At 41.2% G+C, this 22,260-nt stretch overlaps 1 protein-coding gene across 2 annotated transcripts; it reads left to right on the forward strand.

Moving 5' to 3' along the window:
- Nucleotides 1-5,304: 5,304 nt before the first annotated feature.
- On the forward strand, nt 5,305-18,606 carry lto1 (LTO1 maturation factor of ABCE1). 2 transcript variants are annotated; one of them, XM_051380096.1, is made up of 5 exons: nt 5,305-5,491; nt 6,501-6,606; nt 8,671-8,741; nt 15,962-16,079; nt 16,425-16,538. In XM_051380096.1, exons 1-5 carry the CDS (start codon nt 5,433-5,435, stop codon nt 16,500-16,502), a joined length of 432 nt encoding a protein of 143 aa, XP_051236056.1. In that variant the 5' UTR covers nt 5,305-5,432; the 3' UTR covers nt 16,503-16,538. The 2 variants fall into 2 exon arrangements, with proteins under 2 accessions (XP_051236056.1, XP_051236057.1); XM_051380097.1 differs by lacking the exon at nt 16,425-16,538 and adding an exon at nt 17,307-18,606 and having other exon boundaries at nt 5,308-5,491.
- Nucleotides 18,607-22,260: the final 3,654 nt, after the last annotated feature.

Below are 22,260 nucleotides of genomic sequence, written 5' to 3' on the forward strand. Positions count from 1 at the left end.
CAGCTACCTATGAATATTATATTCCATTTCTGACAATAGATCCTCCTAAATGTTACACACTGATCATTTACATTACGTCAAATTAAAAACATGTTGGAAACACCAATATAACTAGATTTTGACAAAGGTCCCCTCTAAAAGACAGGTCCTCAAGGTCAGGTAAAACTGCAAGAGCTGCATTTAAGCTGTAATACATTTACAGTTACATTTCAACATTAAAATGTCTATAAATACTAGACCCAAGTAATATGTTGTTGGGTTTTTGTGTTAAAACTCAGAGAAATCTGTATTTTTATTCAGGTAACGCTGTTTTACCAGTTGCCTGTCAATGGCGTCATATCCCCTTTGTGCATGCATCAGACAGAAGCTTTCTTACATTGACTTTTTATCCAGTTTGAAGCCACATTTTACCATCCACTGTTTAGATCTTTTTAACTCTAGATTTGAACAGGATGAAGGATTTTAGTCATTAGACATCTGGATCTTAAGTTATCAGAGAAACAAGCTGAGCTAACGTTAGCAGCAGCTCGGCTCGCAGCCCCTCCAGGACATCCTTGGTCTGTCCAACAGTGTGGGAGAAGCAGTGATTTTTAAACTGGAACTGCTCTATTTAGTGTTTTTAGCGTTTTTAATCAACAGGGCTGTTGTTTTGGAGAGGAGGAGATCTCTGTGGATAATTCCCGGTATAAACCTCCTGAACGATGAACACTGAAGGAATCCTAACAGGAGAAGCTGACTGCAATGACGGCACTTGTAGTGAAGACAACAGCTCCCATGATCCCACGCTGCTTCAGAACATTATAAAACTGTCTTTTGTTCAGTTTAGACTATGTGTTAGTGGTGCACATTATATTGGACTACCACAAACCTTGACCTTGAGGCATTTCCGAGTTGGTAATCCAGCATGCATATGACAGGACACATACATAATTCACAGAAAGTGGGAGACATGGTGGGCTCAGTATGGGCTCAACAACATTTTTCTTGCCCCAGGACCACCTAATCCGGCTACAAAAAAGGTACTGAAAAAACAAACAGCCGGCAAATTAGTTTAGTCATTCATGACCTTAGAGAGTTAACAGAGGACAATTAAATACCATAAATGAGTACATATTCCAGACAGGTAACTGGTCTGTGTGACACCAGGACCAGTGACACTTTGCCTCAGAGAGATGTTTGTAGAACTCAATCATTTATCTGTATTAATGTTGCTGATAATCCCACAACCAAAACCTCCAGCTGTGTTTTCACAGCTGTTAGAGGGAAAACATGACTATAGGGGGGTTCGGTGACATACACCCCCTCTTTCCTGGTAGCATCAATACAAAACATACTGGACTTGGAACTATTTGTTTTCAACACGAGTGATAAACATCCAAAGTCGCTCGTGTTTGCCTTTAGCTTCCTTTTCACAGGGTAGGAGTCTACAGAGAGGTTGTTTCAGCAGAACCAGACCCTGCAGGAGAAACCGCCTTTCATCTCTCATCTTGTCTTACAGTGCCCTCTGCTGACAGGTGGACAGACTTCAGCTAAAAGTCCACCTTTAGTTTTTCAACAAAAATCCCAAGTAGATAGTCCTGCTTCTGACAAAGAAAATGCTGTAAAAAAAAAAAAAAAAAAAACAAGCAGGCAAGTGGGCTGCTGTGACTTCTTTGTTGAGCTGAAACAATTACTTGATCAATAATTATCAGCAACTATTTTTATAACTGATTAATTGTTTCAGTTATGTCAGTTAAAAATGCCACACTCTGTTGGTTGGACAAAACAAACAATGCAAAGATGCCACCTTTATTTACCTGATTACTATTGAAATGTGCAGAGATGTATGTCTGTCTATGCATTGAGCCCACTTCACAAAAAAAAATATTAGAAAAAAGGCTACCCACTTATTTACAATATTTCGTAAGTAAGATATATCAATTACCACCAGAAAACACAGATATACAGTATATCATAAAGTGTATATGGATTGGTTGGGGGATAGAAGATAGATAGAATTGTAAGATGTTTATGGATAGACCTTTTTTCCCAGCAGCCATTTTGACATGTAATAGTAGGGTAACCTCAGGTGTTACTAATGATACTAATTGTTGTTCCGCTTCATTTAGTGTAGCAGAACCTTTCCAGTGAGCCAACAATGCCAAATAGCAGCACCCTGACTCTGTCTCTGTCCGCTTAATTCTGAACCAACTGTGATTTTATTAGCAAGTGAAGTATTGGATCAAAGTATTGAGCAATAACCCAGGTTACTCAGAACCAAAGCTTGAGTTAATTGTTTGATAGTTTGTTGTATCAGATATCTTGCAAATATGCACACTTTTATTACAGACAAAAATTTCCCATTTTACTTACTACTTTCTGTATGTGTATGTTTCTTCCACCTGCTTTATTAACTTGTCATCTATACTGAGATCAAGCTTTGGTTTTGAACATAAACAATAGTTTGTTCCTATTACAAAACTGGTTGTTTTCGACACATTCAAAATAAGTTTATTACTGTTTATCCAACCCACAAATCCAGATCTAAACTTAGCACAAAAAGTAAGGAAATTTGTGTTTGGTAGATTATTTCTCTGTGGTAACAATGCTTTTTGGCAATAAATCTTATACCGTTGGAAAGCCTGTTTAGTTCCCTTTCAAATGGTGCCCCATTTGTAAGGAACATGCACTTGTGGGATGAGCAGCAGAGCTGAGTATGTGGGTTGCGCCCATGAAAAATTTGCCAAATCTTCTCTGCCAATGCCAAACAGCTTATTCTGCCATTGACTTGTTTGGTGTTTGGTGGATTGGATGATTGAAGTTTGAAGAAACAAGACATATTGGCAATTTAACAGTTTATTCATTTCACAAACAGGAGCCTCAGTAGCGTGTGGAAGAACCATACACAGCCACAACAGCCTGGCACCTCCTCCTCATGCTGGTCACCACAGCAGGGCGGGGTTTATCAGAGACTACCTCCAGAATGTGGGAGTGGAGAGGATAGAATGGCCTGCCAGCAGTCCTGACCTCAACCCCATTGAACACTTGTGGGATCAGCTTGGGCGTGCTGTTCGTGCCAGAGTGACCAACACAACCACGTTGGCTGACTTGCGACAAATGCTGGTTGAAGAATGGGATGCCATCCCACAGCAGTGTGTGACCAGCATGAGGAGGAGGTGCCAGGCTGTTGTGGCTGTGTATGGTTCTTCCACACGCTACTGCTACATACTCAGCTCTGCTGCTCATCCCACAAGTGCATGTTCCTTACAAATGGGGCACCATTTGAAAGGAAACTAAACAGGCTTTCCAACGGTATATAATTTATTGTCAAAAAGCATTGTTACCACAGAGAAATAATCTACCAAACACAAATTTCCTTACTTTTTGTGCTAAGTTTAGATTTGTCTTTAAATCACTTATTGTTGTTCCTGCTAAGTAAGTTGTTGTGTCATCCGCATACATTGAAATATGTGACTTTTTTCAAACTAAAGGAAGATCTTTAGTAAATTTTGTGTAGGAGTGGCCCAAGACAACTTCTTTGAGGAAATCAGTTTTTCACTTCTTTACCATCTGAATGACTTCCATTAAAGTATACCATTTGCCTTCTGTCACTCATTTCTATATCCATAAGCCAGTCATAAACCATTTGAGTCAAGGCAGTGGCTGTCGAATGTTTTTCTCTATATGCATGTTGGAAATTAGTGATCAAATTATTATTAGAAAAATAAGATTGGATCCGGTCATACACAATTATTTCCATTATCTTACTCAAAATTGATATTATATTTATGGGTCAACTATTGGATTCGAAAAACTGCAACTTTTTATTTTTTGGTAGAGGCACCACTTTGGAAATCGCCCATGCTTGTAGTCATACATTTTCACTTAAGCATTGATTAATAATTCAATTCAATTCAATTCAATTTTATTTGTATAGCGCCAATTCATAACAGAAGTTATCTCATGACACTTTTCAAATAGAGCAGGTCTAGACCGAACTCCTTATAACATTTACAGAGACCCAACAGTACCAACATGAGCAAGCACTTGGCGACAAGGGCAAGGAAAAACTGCCTGTTAAAAGGCAGAATCCTAGGACAGATCCTCCGGCTCTAGGTGGGTGGTCGTCTGTCTCGACCAGTTGGGGTGAGAGAGAGAGAGAGAGAGAGAGAGAGAGAGAGAGAGAGAGAGAGAGAGAGCGAGAGACAGACAGACAGGTGCACAGCAACAACAGTATTGGCAATGGCAATCTAGCAGGACCGTGGCAGGAGGCTCCACCAGGATCGACAAGAACCTGCGAGACGAGAAAGCACAAGAACTCCGGGGAAGAAGTGAAGTTAGTAACATGCATTAATGGAACATGAATGAGTGCAGAAAGAGAGAGGAAGGGAGGAGCTCAGTGCACCATGGGAAAGCTATGGGCTTTAACAATTTGCCATCAAGATCATCCACCCCAGGTGGTTTATTTTTGGATGTCATTAACATTAGTTCAACTTTAGCAACACTAACTTTATTGAACTCAAAGTAACTTTTTTTGTTTCATAATATTGTCTATTGATTTATATGATAAATCTGTATTCTAAGACTGAATGGTACTTATCTAACTTATCTATCTTGTTTATAAAATAACTGTTTAAAACTCCCCTCTGTTTTCTTAATTTGCAATATATTTGCCAATCTGATTGAAAACTAGATGAAATTGCTGTTTAGCTTGATCTCTTTCCATCATATAGGACTCTTTTAAGTCCTTATCCAACCATGAGGCGTTAACATTCCTAACTGAACATTTTATTTACATTTTATTTTATAATTACAGTGGTTGATATCAGACAAAAAACTTGCTTGACCAGTGTGGGCCATCATTTTATGGCACAATTGTGAAGTGAGACCAGACTGATCGTAAAAGGTGAGTCACTGGTGGCAGGTTGCTGTAAGCTTTATCTGTATCTCTCTTCAGTTTTAAGTTGTTCTTGTTGAACTGTGGTTTTTTTCTATTTCATGAGTATATTACTTTACTTTATTTACTCAAGTACTGTTGTTAAGTAGTAGTTATGGTATTTCTACCTTAAGTAACGGATATGTATGGTGCCCATTTCTGCCAGTGTGAGGAGACAAAAAGATTCTGTAAGTCATCGTAATGAGAAACTTTCTCAATATTTTAACTTTGTATCTCAAAATAATGACTTAGTATCACAAAGTAATTTAATAATACTGACTTTTTTTTTTTCCACCACTGACTGAAAAGGTACACCACTGTAAGTATAAAATGGTGACTGTTCACCTCCATGCTGCTAGGGGCAGCACTGCTCTGATGAGGGAGGAAGTAGAGCCGGAACAGTAAGCGGTTAGCAGCCCTACATTGGCATCTGGCGCACACATTGTCAGTATATATTAGGGCGCGCACGGCTGCCAAACATTTGTATTTACAGGATAAGCTCGTAAGTAAGCTGGTGATGGCTGGTGGTTCAGGAAGTGAAGATATGTTTGACTGTATTATTATGGCGGATGAACGGTGAGTTTTCTGGCAGTTAAATGTTGACCTGTTTACCGGGGCACGTGCCTAATGTTTCCTGGTTGTAACGTTAACGTTTGTCCGTTCAGCTAACACCCCAAACCCAAAACCCTCTGACTCACTGGAACTGTATTTAGGCTGACCGTTGAAAAGAAGCTGAAAGGTGTTAGCTACCTAGCTAACTGTTGCGTATAAACAAACCAAGCCTGTGTCCAACTACAGGTTTTTTACTCATGTCGCCAAGCAGCGTCCAACGTTTTGAAATAGAATAAAGATTAGTCTCTAGCGATAACCAGTAAGTAGGGTGGCCATTTCCTTCACATCAAAAAGGAGGACACTTTGCATACACGGGGACACGCAAGCAGATATTTGTTTGGTATGATCCGGTTTTAAATTTTAATGTTTTTCCACCAGATTACATAAAGGTGCATACACATACCACATAGCTAATAATAAATATACAAGACACAGCTCATGACAACGTGCCCTTCCAATTCAGATTACATAGGTCTAATAAACATCATACAGAAACTGTTAGTAATGTTTTTATCTGGATAAAGGATTTAAAAAAAATGCAGCAACTTCTGTTTCAGATGTATAGGCTTTACCTAGACTTTACCTATTCATATGAGTATGAGCATATTCAGAATTTCAGTCCAACAACCAACGTTAGCTCACGTTATGTTCTCTGTCGCTGAGAGCTTGATTGCAACTGGGTGATCGGTGGCGAATCAACACATGGCTCATTTGAATATTAAAATTAGCCATTTGTTGATAGGTAATGACAAGAAAATGTAACCAATGAAATTACTTATTTTGACACACATTTTTAGCCAATAAGTATTAAACTAACGAGGTAATGTGTCAAAAGGCGGACCTTTTTAGTTATTTTCTCAAAAGGAGGACAAACGAGTGTCAGGCTTAAGGCTGCGCCTGCAGCCGGACAGGGCATTTAAAAGCCGGACGAATGGCCACCCTACTAGTAAGTGAGGCTGTGCTTGTGTCTCAGGTTCCGAGGAGAGGGCTACCGGGAGGGATTTGAGAAAGGGACCCGCCGAGGACTGCAGGACGGCCGCAGACATGGAGCCTCTCATGGGGCCAAGCTGTCCACTGAGGTGAGTCAGCAGCGCAGTCAATGTGACTGTAGGTGGAATGTGTCTGTTGTTTTCTGCTATTATCTAAGTTAACCCTAGTTCAGTACCTCAGTCATACCCTTCTGCAGCCTGTTACACCAGCTGTGTGTGATTTTAAACTTATCTTATATTATATTATTAAGGAAATGTATTCATCATGATACAACTTTATAATGAAGTGAAAGTTTGTCGTTCCTTAATGCTGCACACATAGCAAAATATAATCAAATTCATAGAATGACATAAAGGATAAATACATTGGAATAAAATATAATAAAACGGTATATAGTTATTTATTGACATAACATCCACGTATGCACAAATGCTAGACTGATGGGCCGATTATTTGGCATTTTGAGATAAAATATATCGACTGATGTCTGTGCTCACAAGGCTGATGAACAGAACATTTCTTCAGACACAAATGCAAGTAGCCATGTCAGTGTGGCTGCTGTGGAACCATGTTATCGTTCCCTTTTTTGTAAGGGTGGTAGAAAAAGTTGGTTTTGAGCCCTGCACTATAATTCTCCTGCTGTAAACACATGCCTGAATTTCCTGTAAAATAGAACAGACTTATACATGATGTTTCTTTGCTTTGATATTGGCATTATATATTGGCTATCGGCCGTCGGCAGCCTTGCTCTTTAAATGTTTGCATCAGTCATTAAAAAGCTGGGCATGGCTCCTATTCAGCTCTCTTTCTCTGTACCTTCAACGACAGACCCCTCATTCTGGCTGGGTGGATTGTCCTCAAGGTCTGCTGCTTTTTAATCCAAACACTGCGTTTCCTTTTGACTCGCGGTCGCTGGCTCGGTCCCTAATTACACAAATAATTCATTAGACCTGTTGACACTGTACGGTCGTAGGTCCACATATATATATATATATATATATATATATATATATATATATATGACGGCCACAGACTCTGTTAACTTCTGCGCGCGGGCAGAGTTTGCCGGCAGTTTGCAAAGGAAGGATCTGTCGAGTTGCGTCTGTTTTGAATCCACAGGTTTAGCCGCGGGTTGCTGCAGAGCATCTTCATGGTGTCTGCTTAAGTGGTTGCTGTATCTGCAGAGACCCTGCAGTCCTTTTCCTGTATTTTCTTATTTTGCTGTGTACAGGACGTTTCTGTGCTAGGCCATGGTAAAAGACACTTAATAAATAATAATAAATGGCAATAAGAAAATTGTTCAATTGAACATTGATATTTTTACTTACGATGCAGACTGCCCTGAAAGCACATAATGCATACATTGTCATAAACCTTGATAATGGAACATTCTATGAGTGAATCACAATAGCTACTTCCACCCTCTGGAGTACAATATGTCGTCAGTCACGACATCTGTTGCATCTCAATTAACAATCCACAGGCAGTCCACGATGGACGTCCTACTCCGCAACACTGTATGACAAAACAGTCAAATTAAGCAAAGGACTAGACGGCACTCCCATTTAATGATTTAATATTGCTGCGCTTGAATTGATATTAAATCCATGAAAACTCAAAAACATGCCTCACATTGTATGCAGAGCATTAGAAATACTTCATAAAAAAACAAGCAAAGGAAATTGCCTTATTCACACCACTGGAGATGAATAAATCAGGGAAGTGAATCCAACACATCTCCTTTTGGAGAAAGATTACTGCCTGTCCATGGTGTACATAAAGTAGTTAAACTCAGAAATAAGGGTCCTTCCTGAAGGGTTGTGTGGAGGTGTGACCTTGTTTTTTGTGCTTTAGAATGTAACTGCTGTGAAACAATCAGAACATTTAGTTTTTAATGTGGCTCCCTCTCCTCATTCATTTTCTATGTAGCTTTACATAAGCTAAAGGTGCTGGAAGGAGGAGCCAACTTTGAATGGTGCGCTTATAAACAGCAGCAGACAAATCCTGCATAATATGCCTTTTTAATGGTCAGTTTAACAGGGTTTAGCAGGCAGTTGGCTTCTTTTATTGAGGAATAAGTTGTGTTGTGTTTCTTTAAATCCCTTCACCCTCTCAGGTTTGTTTACTGTCTCTTGCCCTCTGACCTCCTACAGATTTCCTTCTATTATGGGTTTGCCATCACATGGAAATGTCTCCTCCAACACTGTACAGATGTCAAATCAAGGTATGTTCTTCTCAAACAAGGTCATTATCTGACTCCAGTTTTCACATCAGCACTCTGCAGGAGGGAGCTGGGAGCTTTAATAGTTGTCAATGGGGGGGTGCAATTATTGGCATTGTATTTTGCTGATTTAATGGTATGCCTTTGAAGAATGAGAGCTGCTCATTGACAGATGTTTAGTGGTGTAGTACACACACTGGAGGAGTGAGAGGAAAAACAGCTATACAGTAGATTGCCTACATCACCACAGGTCCCGTGATCCCGGCTGAGGCAGGATCTCAAAAACAAGCTACGCTCAAGCTAAGTGACCGCCCATCTCCTGGCCAGGCCCCAGCCTCCGATGTGGTGGCTGATGGCTCCCCTACTGTCACAGATCCAGCCTTGGTCCAGCCACCCTCTGCCTTCACCACTACTGAGGGTCGCCCCACCTCCCTGGCCTGGATTGGTGCTAGTCAGGATGGCCTACCTTCTCGTGTTTGTCAGGACCGACCCAATCCCACCGGTTTGTGGGTCCTATGGGAGTCCTGTTCTCCCCTTTTCCCACCAGCTGCTACGGGGCGGTCGTTAATCCTTCCTTAATCGAAATGTTGTGGGTTCGATCCCCGGCTCCTGGTGCCACATGTCGAAGTATCCTTGAGCAAGATACTGAACCCCAAATTGCTCCCGATGCCGTGCATTGGTGTGTGAATGTGTATGAATGAGTTCGTTTCTGTTCGATGGACTTTGCCATCACCACTCAATGTGGCAAGTAGTGTAAAAGCGCTTTGAGTGGTCGGAAGACTAGAAAGGCGCTATACAAGTACAGGCCCACACATTATCTGCTGTCTCTCGGGCCGTGTTCTCCAGGTGGTCTGGCCTGGTGCCTGCGTTAAGGACATTACCCAGTCCTCTACAGCTGATAATAATATATTATTATTATTATTATTATTATTATTATTATTATTATATAATTAGGGATGACCGATCCAGTATCGGTATCTGGACCAATACCAGCATAATTCACGTATCGGATTTTCCCAATCCAACCTGCGGCGATATCCGATATCCATGAGCCTTGTCTGCGCTTTAACGTTGTCTGCTGAAATGACTCCACAGGTGGTTCCTGCCGGCTAGTCTGCTAGCTGGCTGCAAACTGTGGAATGGATTTTCTGAACGGAGGCGCAGCTCAATGAGACAGAGTTATGAGACACGCCCCCGCTCAGGAAATCCATTCCGCAGTTTTGCAGCCAGTTAGCAGGATAGCAGAGGCTGAAGCTCCCTCGCGTCGTACACTACCAACGCAATCAAACATTTAAAAAAAGCACCACACGAAACAGCACAAGGATTTTTTTTAGCCAGGGGGCAGAAAGACCAAAGGATCTGTCAGGAATCACTTCTAGAGTCACTTCAGATGCACACTGTTTTTGTGTGTGTGTGTGTGTGTGTGTGTGTGTGTGTGTGTGTAAGATGTTTACACTTAATGCACTTTTCTTATGTTTCAAATATTTGACATTTTGGGAATTTAATAAATCAATCAATTTCAAAAATCAATTTGAAACCCTTACAATTGCATATTTGTTTTCAGGATGGGATTTTTCCTGTTTTTCTGACTTCCTTTTCTGACCTTATACTTACCTCAAGTTGCCTTTTGGGAAATACATGCATACGTACGTACATATCATACTTGCCTGTTGAGAGAAGTTTATTTCAGCCTCATAAAATCAACAATGATGATGATAATAATAATAATAATAATAATAATATTAAAGCAAACAAAGCTTTGGTATCGGAATAGTATCGGTATCGGCCGATATCCAAATTCAGGTATCGTGATCGTATCGGAAGTGACAAGATGGATGATCCAATTTTTTTCGACAGTCTGCTGGAAGCCAGTACTTATTTCCGGTCTGCTCCCCTCGCCTCGATTTGGTGACGTGAAGTTTAGTCACCTACGCCAAGGGGTTTCTGTCTGACGCCTCTTATTTTTCTGTCAGAATTCACAGCATCGGGAGCAATTCAGGGTTCAGTATCTTGCTCAACATGTGACAGGAGGAGCCGGGATCATAAATCTTTCCTTCTCAATGATCTAATTAAATCCCATAACCTTGATTTTCTGTTTCTTACTCAAACCTGGCTGAAGCCTGCCCACCCAGTTACACATTTTTAAATTGAGCAAAACTAACAGGCTTGGGTGGGGGTATTGCATTGTCTTTAAAAACCATCTTTCTTTGTTCCACTCAGCCGTAAAAGTTTTAAAATCTTAACTTTTTAAATTGTGCGTGAAAACCCCATCTGCTGTATAATCATTTACTGTCCCCCAAATTCCAACTCCAGCAGTGGTTTTCCTAAATAAATTCTGAGCTACTGTCCTCTCTTGTGCTCAAATTTGATGAGGCCATTATAGCTGGTGACTTTAACATTCATATTGATAAAACTTTAAATCCATTTACCACAGACTTCTTAAACATTTGTAAATCCTTTAACCTTGTGCAGCACGTCTCTGGCCCTACACATAACCGTGGGCACATCCTTGACTTAGTTTTTACTCTGGATCTGTCTTAGTTTCCATATGCATGATTTTGTCTGACCAATTCAGTTTAATTCAATTAAATTTTATTTGTATAGCGCCAATTCATAACAGAAGTTATCTTGTATTGTGCAAATGTATTGATGCACATTATCTGCTTCATCATCTCAGAAACGTATAACCCACTCTCACGTCTTTAATAATCACTCAGCAGCCTCATTTTGTAGCCATTTTCTAGTCTGGCCACTTCCCCTCCTCACTACTTCAATATTAATGATCAATAATTTGTAATTTGTGTACCTCAGAACTTGATTATCCGCTCCATATACACCCAGAGCTGCCCTAGTTAATAAAACCTGTGGATTAACGATAACATTGGACAACAAAGAAGGGTTTATATGAAGGCCGAGCAAAATTGGAAAAAGTACAAACTTGAAGTCCACCGCCTCTACATGAGGGAATTACTGTTTAAATTGAACCAGACTATTAAAGATTTGTATTGTATTGTATTACTATTTTTTTGTATTGTATTACTTTATTAATCGCACAACGGGGAAATTCCCTTGTCACAGCAGCATTTTACGTGAAATAAATAAATGCGGTAAAGTGGTAAAGGTATGGTGGTAATTTGAAAAACAGAAATTACAACATTGATTAGGTGTTGTAGAGTCTGACAGCGGCAGGGATGAAAGACCTGCGGAACTTCTCCTTACACTGTGGGTGTAACAGTCTGCTGCTGAAGGAGCTACTCAGGGACCCCCCAGTGTCAGTGAAGCTGACATCCATCATGGACGACACCTCTCACCCCCTACATAACATCCTCTTCTCACCCACTTCCTCTATGGAGTCCAGAGGACAGTTCAGGACAGAGCTCGCTCTCCTGACCAGTTTATTGAGTCTCTTCCTGTCCCTGTCCGTACTACCCCCTCTCCAGCAGACCACAGCAAAGAAGATGGCTGAAGCCACCACAGAGTCATAAAAAGTCTTGAGGAGTGCCCTGCTTACTCCGAAGGACCTCAGTCTCCTCAGCAGGTGGAGGCGAATCTGGCCCTTCTTGTAGAGAGCATGGGTGTTGTCAGTCCAGTCCAGTTTGTTATTGAGGTGAACACCCAGGAATTTGTAATTTTCTACCACTTCAATGTCCATTCCCTGGATGTTCACCGGTGTGAAGTGGGATGTTTTCCTCCTGAAGTTAACAATCATCTCTTTCGTCTTGCTAGTGTTTAGCTGAAGCTGGTTGAGCTCACGCCAGCTGACAAAGTCCCTGATGACAGTCCTGTATTCCAGTTCGTTCCCCTCAGAAACGCATCCAACAATGACTGTGTCATCTGAGAACTTCTGGATGTGGCAGGTTGTGGAGTTGTGGGTAAAGTCCGAGGTGTAAAGGGTGAAGAGGAATGGAGAGAGCACTGTACCCTGAGGGTCACCTGTGTTGCAGAGCACAACGTCAGACAGTGTTGGAGCCTCACATACTGCGGTCTGTTGGTGAGATAATCTATTGTCCATGAGCCAGGTGTTGGTCCACTCCCACACTTTCCATAATCACTCTGAGCAGTGACGGCTGGATAGTGCTGAAAGCACTGGTGAAGTCAAAAAACATGACCCTCACCGTGCTCCTGCTGTCCTCCTGGTGTAACAGGGATCTGTGCAGCAGGTAGATTACTGCGTCGTCCACCCCAATACCAGGCTGGTAAGCAAACTGCAGGGGGTCCAGCTGTGTGCCCAACAGGGGTTGCAGATGTCTCAGGATGATCCTCTCCATGGTCTTCATCAGGTGGGAGGTCAAGGCAACAGGCCTGAAGTGGTTAGGCTCCTTGGGGCGCGGTGTCTTTGGTAACGGGACCACACAGGAGGTCTTCCACTGGGCTGGGACAGGTGTTGAAGATGGCAGGATGAGGAGTGGAGGGGCAGGTGGAGCTGGCCAGTGGAGTTGTGAAGTGGGATCAGGGTGGGTGGGTGGGTGAGGGAGAGGAGGCAGAATCAAACCTGTTGAAAGTTAATCTGCCCAGTCCTTGTCCCCTCTGCTTTGGTTTCTTCCCACTCCTTTTCCATGGCCTGAGATGCTCTGCAGCCCTCTCCAGACATCCCTGGCGTTGTTCTGTTCCAGCCGCTTCTCCAGTTTCCTCCTGTAGCTGTCCTTCCCCTTCCTGATCTTTTGCAGGAGTTCCTTCTGGACTCTGCGCAGCTTCTCTTTGTCCCCCGATCTAAAGACCCTCTTCTTCTCATTCAGCAGGGCCTTAATCTCAGAGGTCACCCAGGGTTTGTTGTTGGGAAAACACCTTATCAACTTGGAGGGCACAGTGTTCTCCACTAAGAAATTAATATAGTCCATAGTGCAGTGGGTCATACTGTCAATGTCATTTCCATGGGGGCTGCAGAGTGCATCCCAGTCTGTTGTCTCCAAGCTGTCTCTGAGCCTAGCACTGTTCTCCTCAGACCACTCCTTCACAGGCCTCTTCTCAGGTGGTTGTTTATTCACCACAGGGGTGTAGTCTGTGACCAGATGGACAAGGTTGTGATCTGAGCGACCAAGCGGGTGAAGGGGAGATGAGGTGTATGCATCCTTGATGTTTGCATACAAGTCCAAAGTTTTATTGTCCCTGGTGTGGTATTTCACGTACTGGGTGAAGGTGGGGAGAGCAGAGGACAGGGAAGCATGGTTGAAGTCCCCGGAGATGAGGAGGAGGGATTGGAGGTGCTGGTTTTGAAGCTGGGAGACGACAGTGTGGATCTGATCTGTAGCAGCGACGGCCAAGGGATGGATGTACACAGTTACAGCAATAACTTAACTCTCTCGGAAGGTAGTACGGCCGCATGCTAACTGCTAACAGCTCCAAGTCTCTGGTGCAGAGTTGCTCCTCCTTTCTGACCTGACTGTTAGCAATAAACATAACCCAAGGTTTTCATTTACTACTAGCCAGCTTGTAACGCCATCTCTTCCTGCTATTCATGCCTCCTCTCCTGCTGACTGTTAAAAAGTCCTGTCTTTTTTCATTGGCAAGATCGTTGGTCTAAGGTCTCAATTCACTGTTCTGCCCCCTGCAATGTTCAGTCGTCCCATTTTACTGTCTGATTTTGCTCCTATCTTTCTGCAGATTTTTTTTTAAAAAAACTGTCGATCACATGCATCCCTCTACCAGTTCCCGTGACACAGTTCCTACAACATTTCTGTTTCATTCCTATTTGACTAATAGATACTTCGATGTCTGCATAAATAATCATGTTTCCTCCTCTGCTCCCCTGCTATGTGGTGTCCCTCAGGGGTTGGTTATTAGTCCAGTTCAGTTCTCCCTGTACATGCTTCCTCTAGGTCATTTGTTCAGCCGCTTCCATGACCTGTCATACCACAGTTATGCCAATAATACACAGATCTACTTCTCTGCTAAACCCAATAACCTAAATCAACCACGAGTGTTTTCGGGCGGCTGTGGCTCAGAGGAAGAGCGGGTCATCCTGTAATCGGAAGGTTGTTGCCACATGTCGAAGTATCCTTGAGCAAGATACTGAACCCGAAATTGCTCCCGATGTGCATCGGTGTGTGAATGTGTATGAATGAGTTAGTTTTTGTTCAATGGGCTTTGCCATCACTGTGTGAATGTGTGTGAAAGGGTGACTGTGGCATGTAGTGTAAAAGTGCTTTGAGTGGTCGGAAGACTAGAAAGGCGCTATACAAGTACAGGTCCATTTACCATTTACCATTTAGCTAGATGTCTCTTAATTTTCTCCACCTAAATCCTGACAAAACTGAAATCATTTTATTTGGTCCTGAAAACCTTGTCACTGCAGTTGATCAGTTTACTGGACTATTACGGACGAATATCAAACCCACTGCTAAGAATCTGGGTACCATCTTTGACCAGTATATGACGTTTGACCATGTTACAAAACTTGTCCAGTCCTGTCCTACTGCAGCTACAAAATATTGCAAAAATCAGAAGCTTCTTGTCATCCAGTGATCTTGAACAATTAATTCACAGCTTAATTTTCTCCCATCTAGAATACTGTAAGTCCATCTACACGTGCATCAGTCAAGCTTCCTTAGATCGTTTACAGTTAGTACAAAATGCAGCCGCCAGACTTTTAACCAGAACCAGCTGTCGGTCCCACATTATTCCTGTTCTCGCATCCCTTCTTTGGCTTCCTGTAAAATTCAGAATCAACTATAAGATCTTACCGAGAAGGCATTTCATGACCTTGCCCCCAGTTACATTTCAGATCTCCTTGTTCCTCATTCCATTCCTTGGCCACTTGGCTCCTCAAATCTAGGCCTTGTATCCATCCCCCGCTCTAACTGCAAAACTCACTCAAATTCCCTGAATCTGTGGACAGTTTTAAGTGGCTCCTCAAAACCCACCTCTACAGGCAAGCCTTTTTATAGATCTCCTTGTTTGTTTTCTCATCAGTCGTCTCTTTTAGTTTATCCTTCCATCTTGTTTTATCTTCCGTATGGACCCATATGTATGTATGGACCCATATGTATGTATGTGATTTTTTGTAAAGCACGTTGTAACTCTGTGCTTGCTTGCTTACTTATATATTCCGGTGATTATACACTAATAAAAACATACCTATGCATATTATTTTCCTTTTCTCTCTAAATAGAGCCTCCTAAATGTTCTACACTGAACTTTGAAATACACATCAAGTGAACTTAGCCATCCATGTGCAAAGAACATTTACTGATTATAAAATGTGTGTGTGTGTGTGTGTGTGTCAGAAAGCGTATAAAAGCACTGGAATCGCTCATGGGTTTGATCCAGAACTCCCCTCATGATGATCCGCAGTCTGCACACCTACAAGAGAACATGGACAAACTCCGGGCCAAGTTCAGACAGGTACAACATTGATTTGAACCTGCTGATAGTGAAGGAAGTCCCAGGGATGATCAGAGTATTGAATTTGATATTGGTATTGATCTCAACTGTGGTCCATTAAAACTCTGGTTGTATAAGCTAAGCCACAGCATTTTGAATGAGATAAGCTGGCAGTTTACTTTAGCTTCGACACAGTATTTGAAAATAAATACAAAATGTCACTCTGTGTGTGTGTGTGTGTGTGTGTGTGTGTGTGTGTACTTGTTTTGTAGTCATGGAAATTAATTAAAATTACCAAATATCCTGGAAATAATCTATTTTGTGCTGGAATTTTTTAATTGTTTTTTATTATTTTTTTTTACTCAGATCGCCTATGTAAACCTGGGTTTGAGGAAAACTGTAGTAAACCGTAGTCAATTCACCGGAGATGGAAAGTACTTGTAATGAAGCTGCATCATTAAAAACCTACTCTTGGTAGTATACGCTGTGTGGTGTGATGCTTCAAAGTGGGTTTACCGGACGCAAAACTACTCCCTTTTCATCTGGCTCCCATTTACCAATCCACTTCATTATCTGACTCTATCTGTCACTAGTCTATTCAACAAGTGGTGTTCTCAAAGAATGCCAGTGGAAATGCTGTAGACAGTCCTCTACATGCATACAGCTTATTAATGATCACATTTGTTTTAGTGGTTGATGAAAACATGCACTGCACTTTTAACTGATTTGTTTGACTGTGTTTGATTTGAACTCCTATTTATGGGCTGTGGCCAAATTTAATGTTACGGTTAAATCAAAAATGTAGAGACCGTAGCTGTGGTGACCACAGCCTGAAGCGCTACGCAAGTGAGCTGACCAGCTACCTGTAATGACCTGAGACACTTTATAAACCCTGCATCATTGAACAAGTATGAATAACACTGGGGTTTACTAGGCCTACCAGTGAATTCTGTGAGCAAGTGCTCTGTGCAATTTTTCTTTTTTTTTTCCTAGATATTTCTAACATTGTCGAGTATCCTAGTTACGAAGTTTTTTTTTTCTGTAGTTACTTTTATTTACATTTGTATGACCCATGACGACAAACGCGCTACAGCAGCCCAAAGCCTTTCCATTATGGGAAAGAGTGCAGTTTGAGAAATTTTTTTCATTAATATTAATGTATAAATGTCTTAAGTTATCCTACTGTGAATTATATGCAACTATCCTGCATTAGCAGAGCAGCTGCTGAACTAACCTGTTATTGTCCAGGTCTGCTCAATGCTGAGTGTCCCAACTGACTTCAAGGATTACATCAAAACTTCTGAGGGGATTTCTTTTTGAACATCTCCTGATGACGAGGAGGAGGATAAAGAGCTGAGCCGACCTCTGGAGGACAGAAAAGTGGGAAACTTAGCTGCTTTCAGCACGGGAAGCAGCAAGTGACTGGTCTGCAGTGGATTTATTAGAGGGTTTGGAGTGTGAAGCAGTACCTGCATCCGTCTGAGAGTCTGTGCCTTTACATTGTGGTGGGAATGTCCACAATCCTCATTCAACTGGATCAATGCAAGCAGAGACTGCACGCACTGTTTAGTGTTGAACTTGCAGTGGATGTATTGCAGTGGTTCAGCGTGTTTAACAGATTTGAAAATCAAGTCAGTAATAAACTGTATGAGACAGAACAAAGGCCCTGTTCACACCTGGCATTAAAATGCGTCTCAAGTGATCAGATCTCACTTTCTTATATGCAAATAATGGGTCTGTACCCTGTGTACTTCCAGGACGTCAGTTGATACCCAGGACACATTACATACACACTGCTAAAAGAATGTGTTCCAGACCACTTCCAAATGTGGTCTAAGCAATCGGATCTCAACACATCCTCATTGTGTCCCAGGTACATTCACACCTGTACTTGTGATCGGATCAGCCAAGATGCTTGTTAATACCGGATGTAAACGTGGCTAAAATCACAAATCTCTTGGAACATGATTTGCTCTTTGATGTCTTAACTTAAGATGTCTTAACTTAAGACCTCAAAGGGCAAGACTCTTGAGTGTGTTTATTCTGTGGGAGGTTTGACTGAACTACAGGGACTAAATAATTAAAGCAACTCTAATTCTCAGCAGTAGTGAAAAGAAGTACCTATACTCAGGTCTCAGTTCTTTCTTTGTTCTGCTCTATACTCTACTGTGTGTTCTACACCACTACATTTATCTGACCGCAGCTTTTTTATTTGACCTTTATTTAGAGAGTTATTCTAATTGAGAGACAGGGTGACATTTGAAGAGCTTAGAAAATATGGTTTAACTTTCATTGTTACACAAAACAGTATACACAGAGAGAGTGGGGATGGAGAAAAACGCTTCTCTGTATTTGCAGTACACTTGAGCAAACTACATCCTCCAAAATTATCCTACAGTTGAATCAAGATCTCTGTAAAACAGAGCATTTTAACGTTAATCAGTAATGTTAATCAGTATATATTTACACTTTGGAAAGGGCTGTCCCACAAAAACATATTTTGCTCATGATTCTGTATATTTAATAAAGTAAAACTCTGGATGCAAGACGTTCATTTGTAGTAGAGTATTTTTGTATTGTGGTTTTGCTTTCTAAGTAAATGATTTGAACACTGAAGGAGACACTGGCAGCCAGTCTAACAGTTCCAACATGCACACTGGTACACATTTACTGTGGTTACAGACTGAACTTAAATACAGTAAGATTGTTATCCACTTCGGCAGTAATGACACCCATTTACGCCAATCGAAGGTCACCAAAATTAATGTGGAGTCGGTGTCTAACTATGCTAAAACTACGTCGGACTCCGTAGTTTTCTCTGGACCCCTGCCCAATGTGACCAGTGATGACATGTATAGCCGCATGTCGTCATTCCACCGCTGGCTGTCGAGGTGGTGTCCAGCAAATGATGTGGGCTTCATTGATAACTGGAAGCCTTTTTGGGGAAAACCTGGTCTGATTAGGAGAGACGGCATCCATCCCACTTTGGATGGAGCGGCTCTCTTATCTAGAAATATAAGTTTATCTCTAAAACCTGACAGTCCAGAGTTGGGACCAGGAAGTAGAGCTGCTGTCTTACACACTTCTCTGTGCTTTCTTTAGAACAGTCACCCACCCAAAACCCCATAGAGACTGTGTCTGTCCCCCGACCACCTAAATTATTTAAAGAAATAAAAACAAGAGTTAAACATAAAAACCTAATAAAAATTCAAACTAACTCCTCAGTAGCACAAAATAAAAGAATGAAATGTGGACTGTTAAATATCAGGTCTCTGTCTTCAAAAGCTGTTTTAGTGAATTAATATCAGATTATGACATTGATTTACTTTGTCTTACTGAGACCTGGTTGTCCCACGAGGAGTATGTTAGCCTAAATGAATCCACCCCCCCAGTCATATTAATACTCACATTCCTCGAGGCACTGGCTGAGGAGGTGGAGTGGCAGCCATATATGATTTGAGCGTTTTAATGGACCCTAAACCTAAACTAAATTATAATTCATTTGAAAGCCTTGTTCTTAGTCTTTCTCACCCATCCTGGAAAACACTGCAGCCAGTTCTATTTGTTATAGTCCGTACTCTGATTTTATATCTGAATTCTCAGAGTTTTTATCAAGTTTAGTCCTTAAATCAGATAAAGTAATTATTGTGGGTGATTTTAATATTCATGTGGATAACAATGACAGCTTTAGTAATGCATTTATATCATTAATAGACTCAATTGGCTTCTGTCAAAGTGTAAATAAACCAACTCATTGTTTTAATCACACTCTTGACCTCGTTCTTTCATATGGCATTGATATTGTACATTTAATAGTCTTCCCACATAATCCTTTCCTATCTGACCATTATTTAATAGCTTTTGAATTCATACTATTAGATTATAAGCCATTAGGCAAAACTTCCTACAGCAGATGTCTATCTGACAGTGCTGTAGCTAAATTTAAGGAGGAGATTCCTTCAGTGTTTAATTCAATGCCATGTCTGAATTTATCAGAGTCCTATAACAACTTTAGTCCCTCTGAAATTGATAATCTTGTCGATAGTGCTGCAGGCTCACTACGATCAACATTAGACTTTATCGCTCCTATAAAAAGGAAATTATTAAAACATGGGAGACTAGCACCGTGGTACAACCACCAAACCCGCCAGTTAAAGCAAATAGCTAGGAAATCTGAAAGGAAATGGCACTCTTCCAAATGATCAGAATATCGCTCAATTTGGCAAGATAATCTTAAAACTTATAGAAAGGCCCTCCGTAATGCCAGAGGAGCCTATTACTCAGCACTAATAGAAGAAAATAATAACCCTAGGTTCCTCTTCAGCACTGTAGCCAGGCTGACAGAGAACCACAACTCTATTGAGCCACATATCCCCATAAACTTAAGTAGCAATGACTTCATGAGCTTCTTCTATAATAAAATTATTACTATTAGAGAGAAAATTAATCACCAACTGCCATCAACAGTTATCAGTGGCTCTCCAAGTTCAGGGACTTTTGCTAATGTAAACTTAGATATATATTTAGACTGTTTTTCTGCTATCGATCTTCATCAGTTAACTTCAATCATTTCTACATCGAAGCCATCGTCTGTTGGACCCGATCCCAACTAGGCTGCTTAAAGAAGTTGTTCCCTTAATTGGCACTTCTTTACTGGATATGATTAATCTTTCTTTATTATCAGGATATGTACCACAGTCCTTTAAAGTAGCTGTAATTAAACCCCTTCTTAAAAAGCCCACTCTTGACCCAGGGGTTTTAGCCAACTATAGACCGATTTCTAACCTCCCCTTCCTCTCTAAGATTCTGGAGAAAGTAGTCGCCAAAGAGTTGTGTGACTTTCTACATAACAATAGTTTATTTGAGGATTTTCAGTCAGGATTTAGAGTTCATCATAGCACAGAGACAGCTCTGGTTAAAGTTAATAATGACCTTCTGATTGCTTCTGACAATGGACTTGTCTCTGTACTTGTATTATTAGATCTTAGTGCTGCATTTGACACCACTGACCATGACATTCTTTTACAGAGACTTGAGCATCAAATTGGCATTAAAGGAACCGCACTAAGCTGGTTTAAGTCATATTCATCAGATCGTTCGCAGTTTGTACATGTTAACGATGAATCTTCAATAAATACTACAGTTAGTCATGGAGTTCCACAAGGTTCTGTACTTGGACCAATATTATTTACTTTATATATGCTCCCTTTAGGCAACATTATTAGGAATCACTCCATTAACTTTCACTGTTATGCAGATGATACGCAGTTATATCTATCGATCAAGCCTGATGAAATTAATCAATTATCTAAATTACAAACATGTCTTAAGGACATAAAATCATGGATGACCTACAATTTTCTGATGTTAAACGAAATTCTTGTTGGCCCCAAAAACTTTAGTTTACTCTAGATGGCATTAACTTGGCCTCTAGCACCACTGTCAGGAATCTTTGAGTTATCTTTGATCAGGATTTGTCATTTAACTCCCACATGAAGCAGACCTCTAGGACTGCCTTCTTTCATTTACATAATATTACAGAAATTAGACACATCCTATCACAGACAGATGCAGAAAAACTAATCCATGCATTTTCTGGATTTGCTGGATCAGGTGAGTCCTGAACCATCCCTTAGTTATGCTGCTATAGGCCTAGACTATCGGGGGATTTCCCATGGTGCACTGAGCTCCTCTCTTCCTCTCTCTTTCTGCACTCATTCATGTCCCATTAATGCATGTTACTAACTTCACTTCTTCCCCGGAGTTCTTGCGCTTTCTCATCTCGCAGGTTCTTATCGATCCTGGTGGAGCCTCCTGCTATGGTCCTGCTAGATTTCCATTGCCAATACTGTTGTTACTGTGCACCTGTCTGTCTGTCTCTCTCTCTCTCTCTCTCTCTCTGTCTCTCTCACCCCAACTGGTCGAGACAGACGACCACCCACCTAGAGCCGGAGGATCTGTCCTAGGTTTCTGCCTTTTAACAGGCAGTTTTTCCTTGCCCTTGTCTCCAAGTGCTTGCTCATGGTGGTACTGTTGGGTCTCTGTAAATAATGTTATAAAGAGTTCGGTCTAGACCTGCTCTATTTGAAAAGTGTCCTGAGATAACTTTTATGAACTATTATGAATTGGCGCTATACAAATAAAATTGAATTGAACTGAATTGAATTGAATTGAACTTGCGCTCCCACTGAAATGTTTGGGT

The sequence above is a fragment of the Dicentrarchus labrax genome, unplaced genomic scaffold (assembly GCF_905237075.1).
Source record: "Dicentrarchus labrax unplaced genomic scaffold, dlabrax2021, whole genome shotgun sequence".
Classification (NCBI taxonomy): Eukaryota; Metazoa; Chordata; class Actinopteri; family Moronidae; genus Dicentrarchus; species Dicentrarchus labrax.

Bases quoted from the DNA above. Each gene is read 5' to 3' on its own strand.
- lto1 (XM_051380096.1), top strand. From the start codon at position 5,433: ATGGCTGGTGGTTCAGGAAGTGAAGATATGTTTGACTGTATTATTATG. The intron at 6,607-8,670 runs GTGAGTCAGCAG...GACCTCCTACAG, and splicing joins GGGCCAAGCTGTCCACTGAG to ATTTCCTTCTATTATGGGTT. The intron at 8,742-15,961 runs GTATGTTCTTCT...TGTGTGTGTCAG, and splicing joins TGTACAGATGTCAAATCAAG to AAAGCGTATAAAAGCACTGG.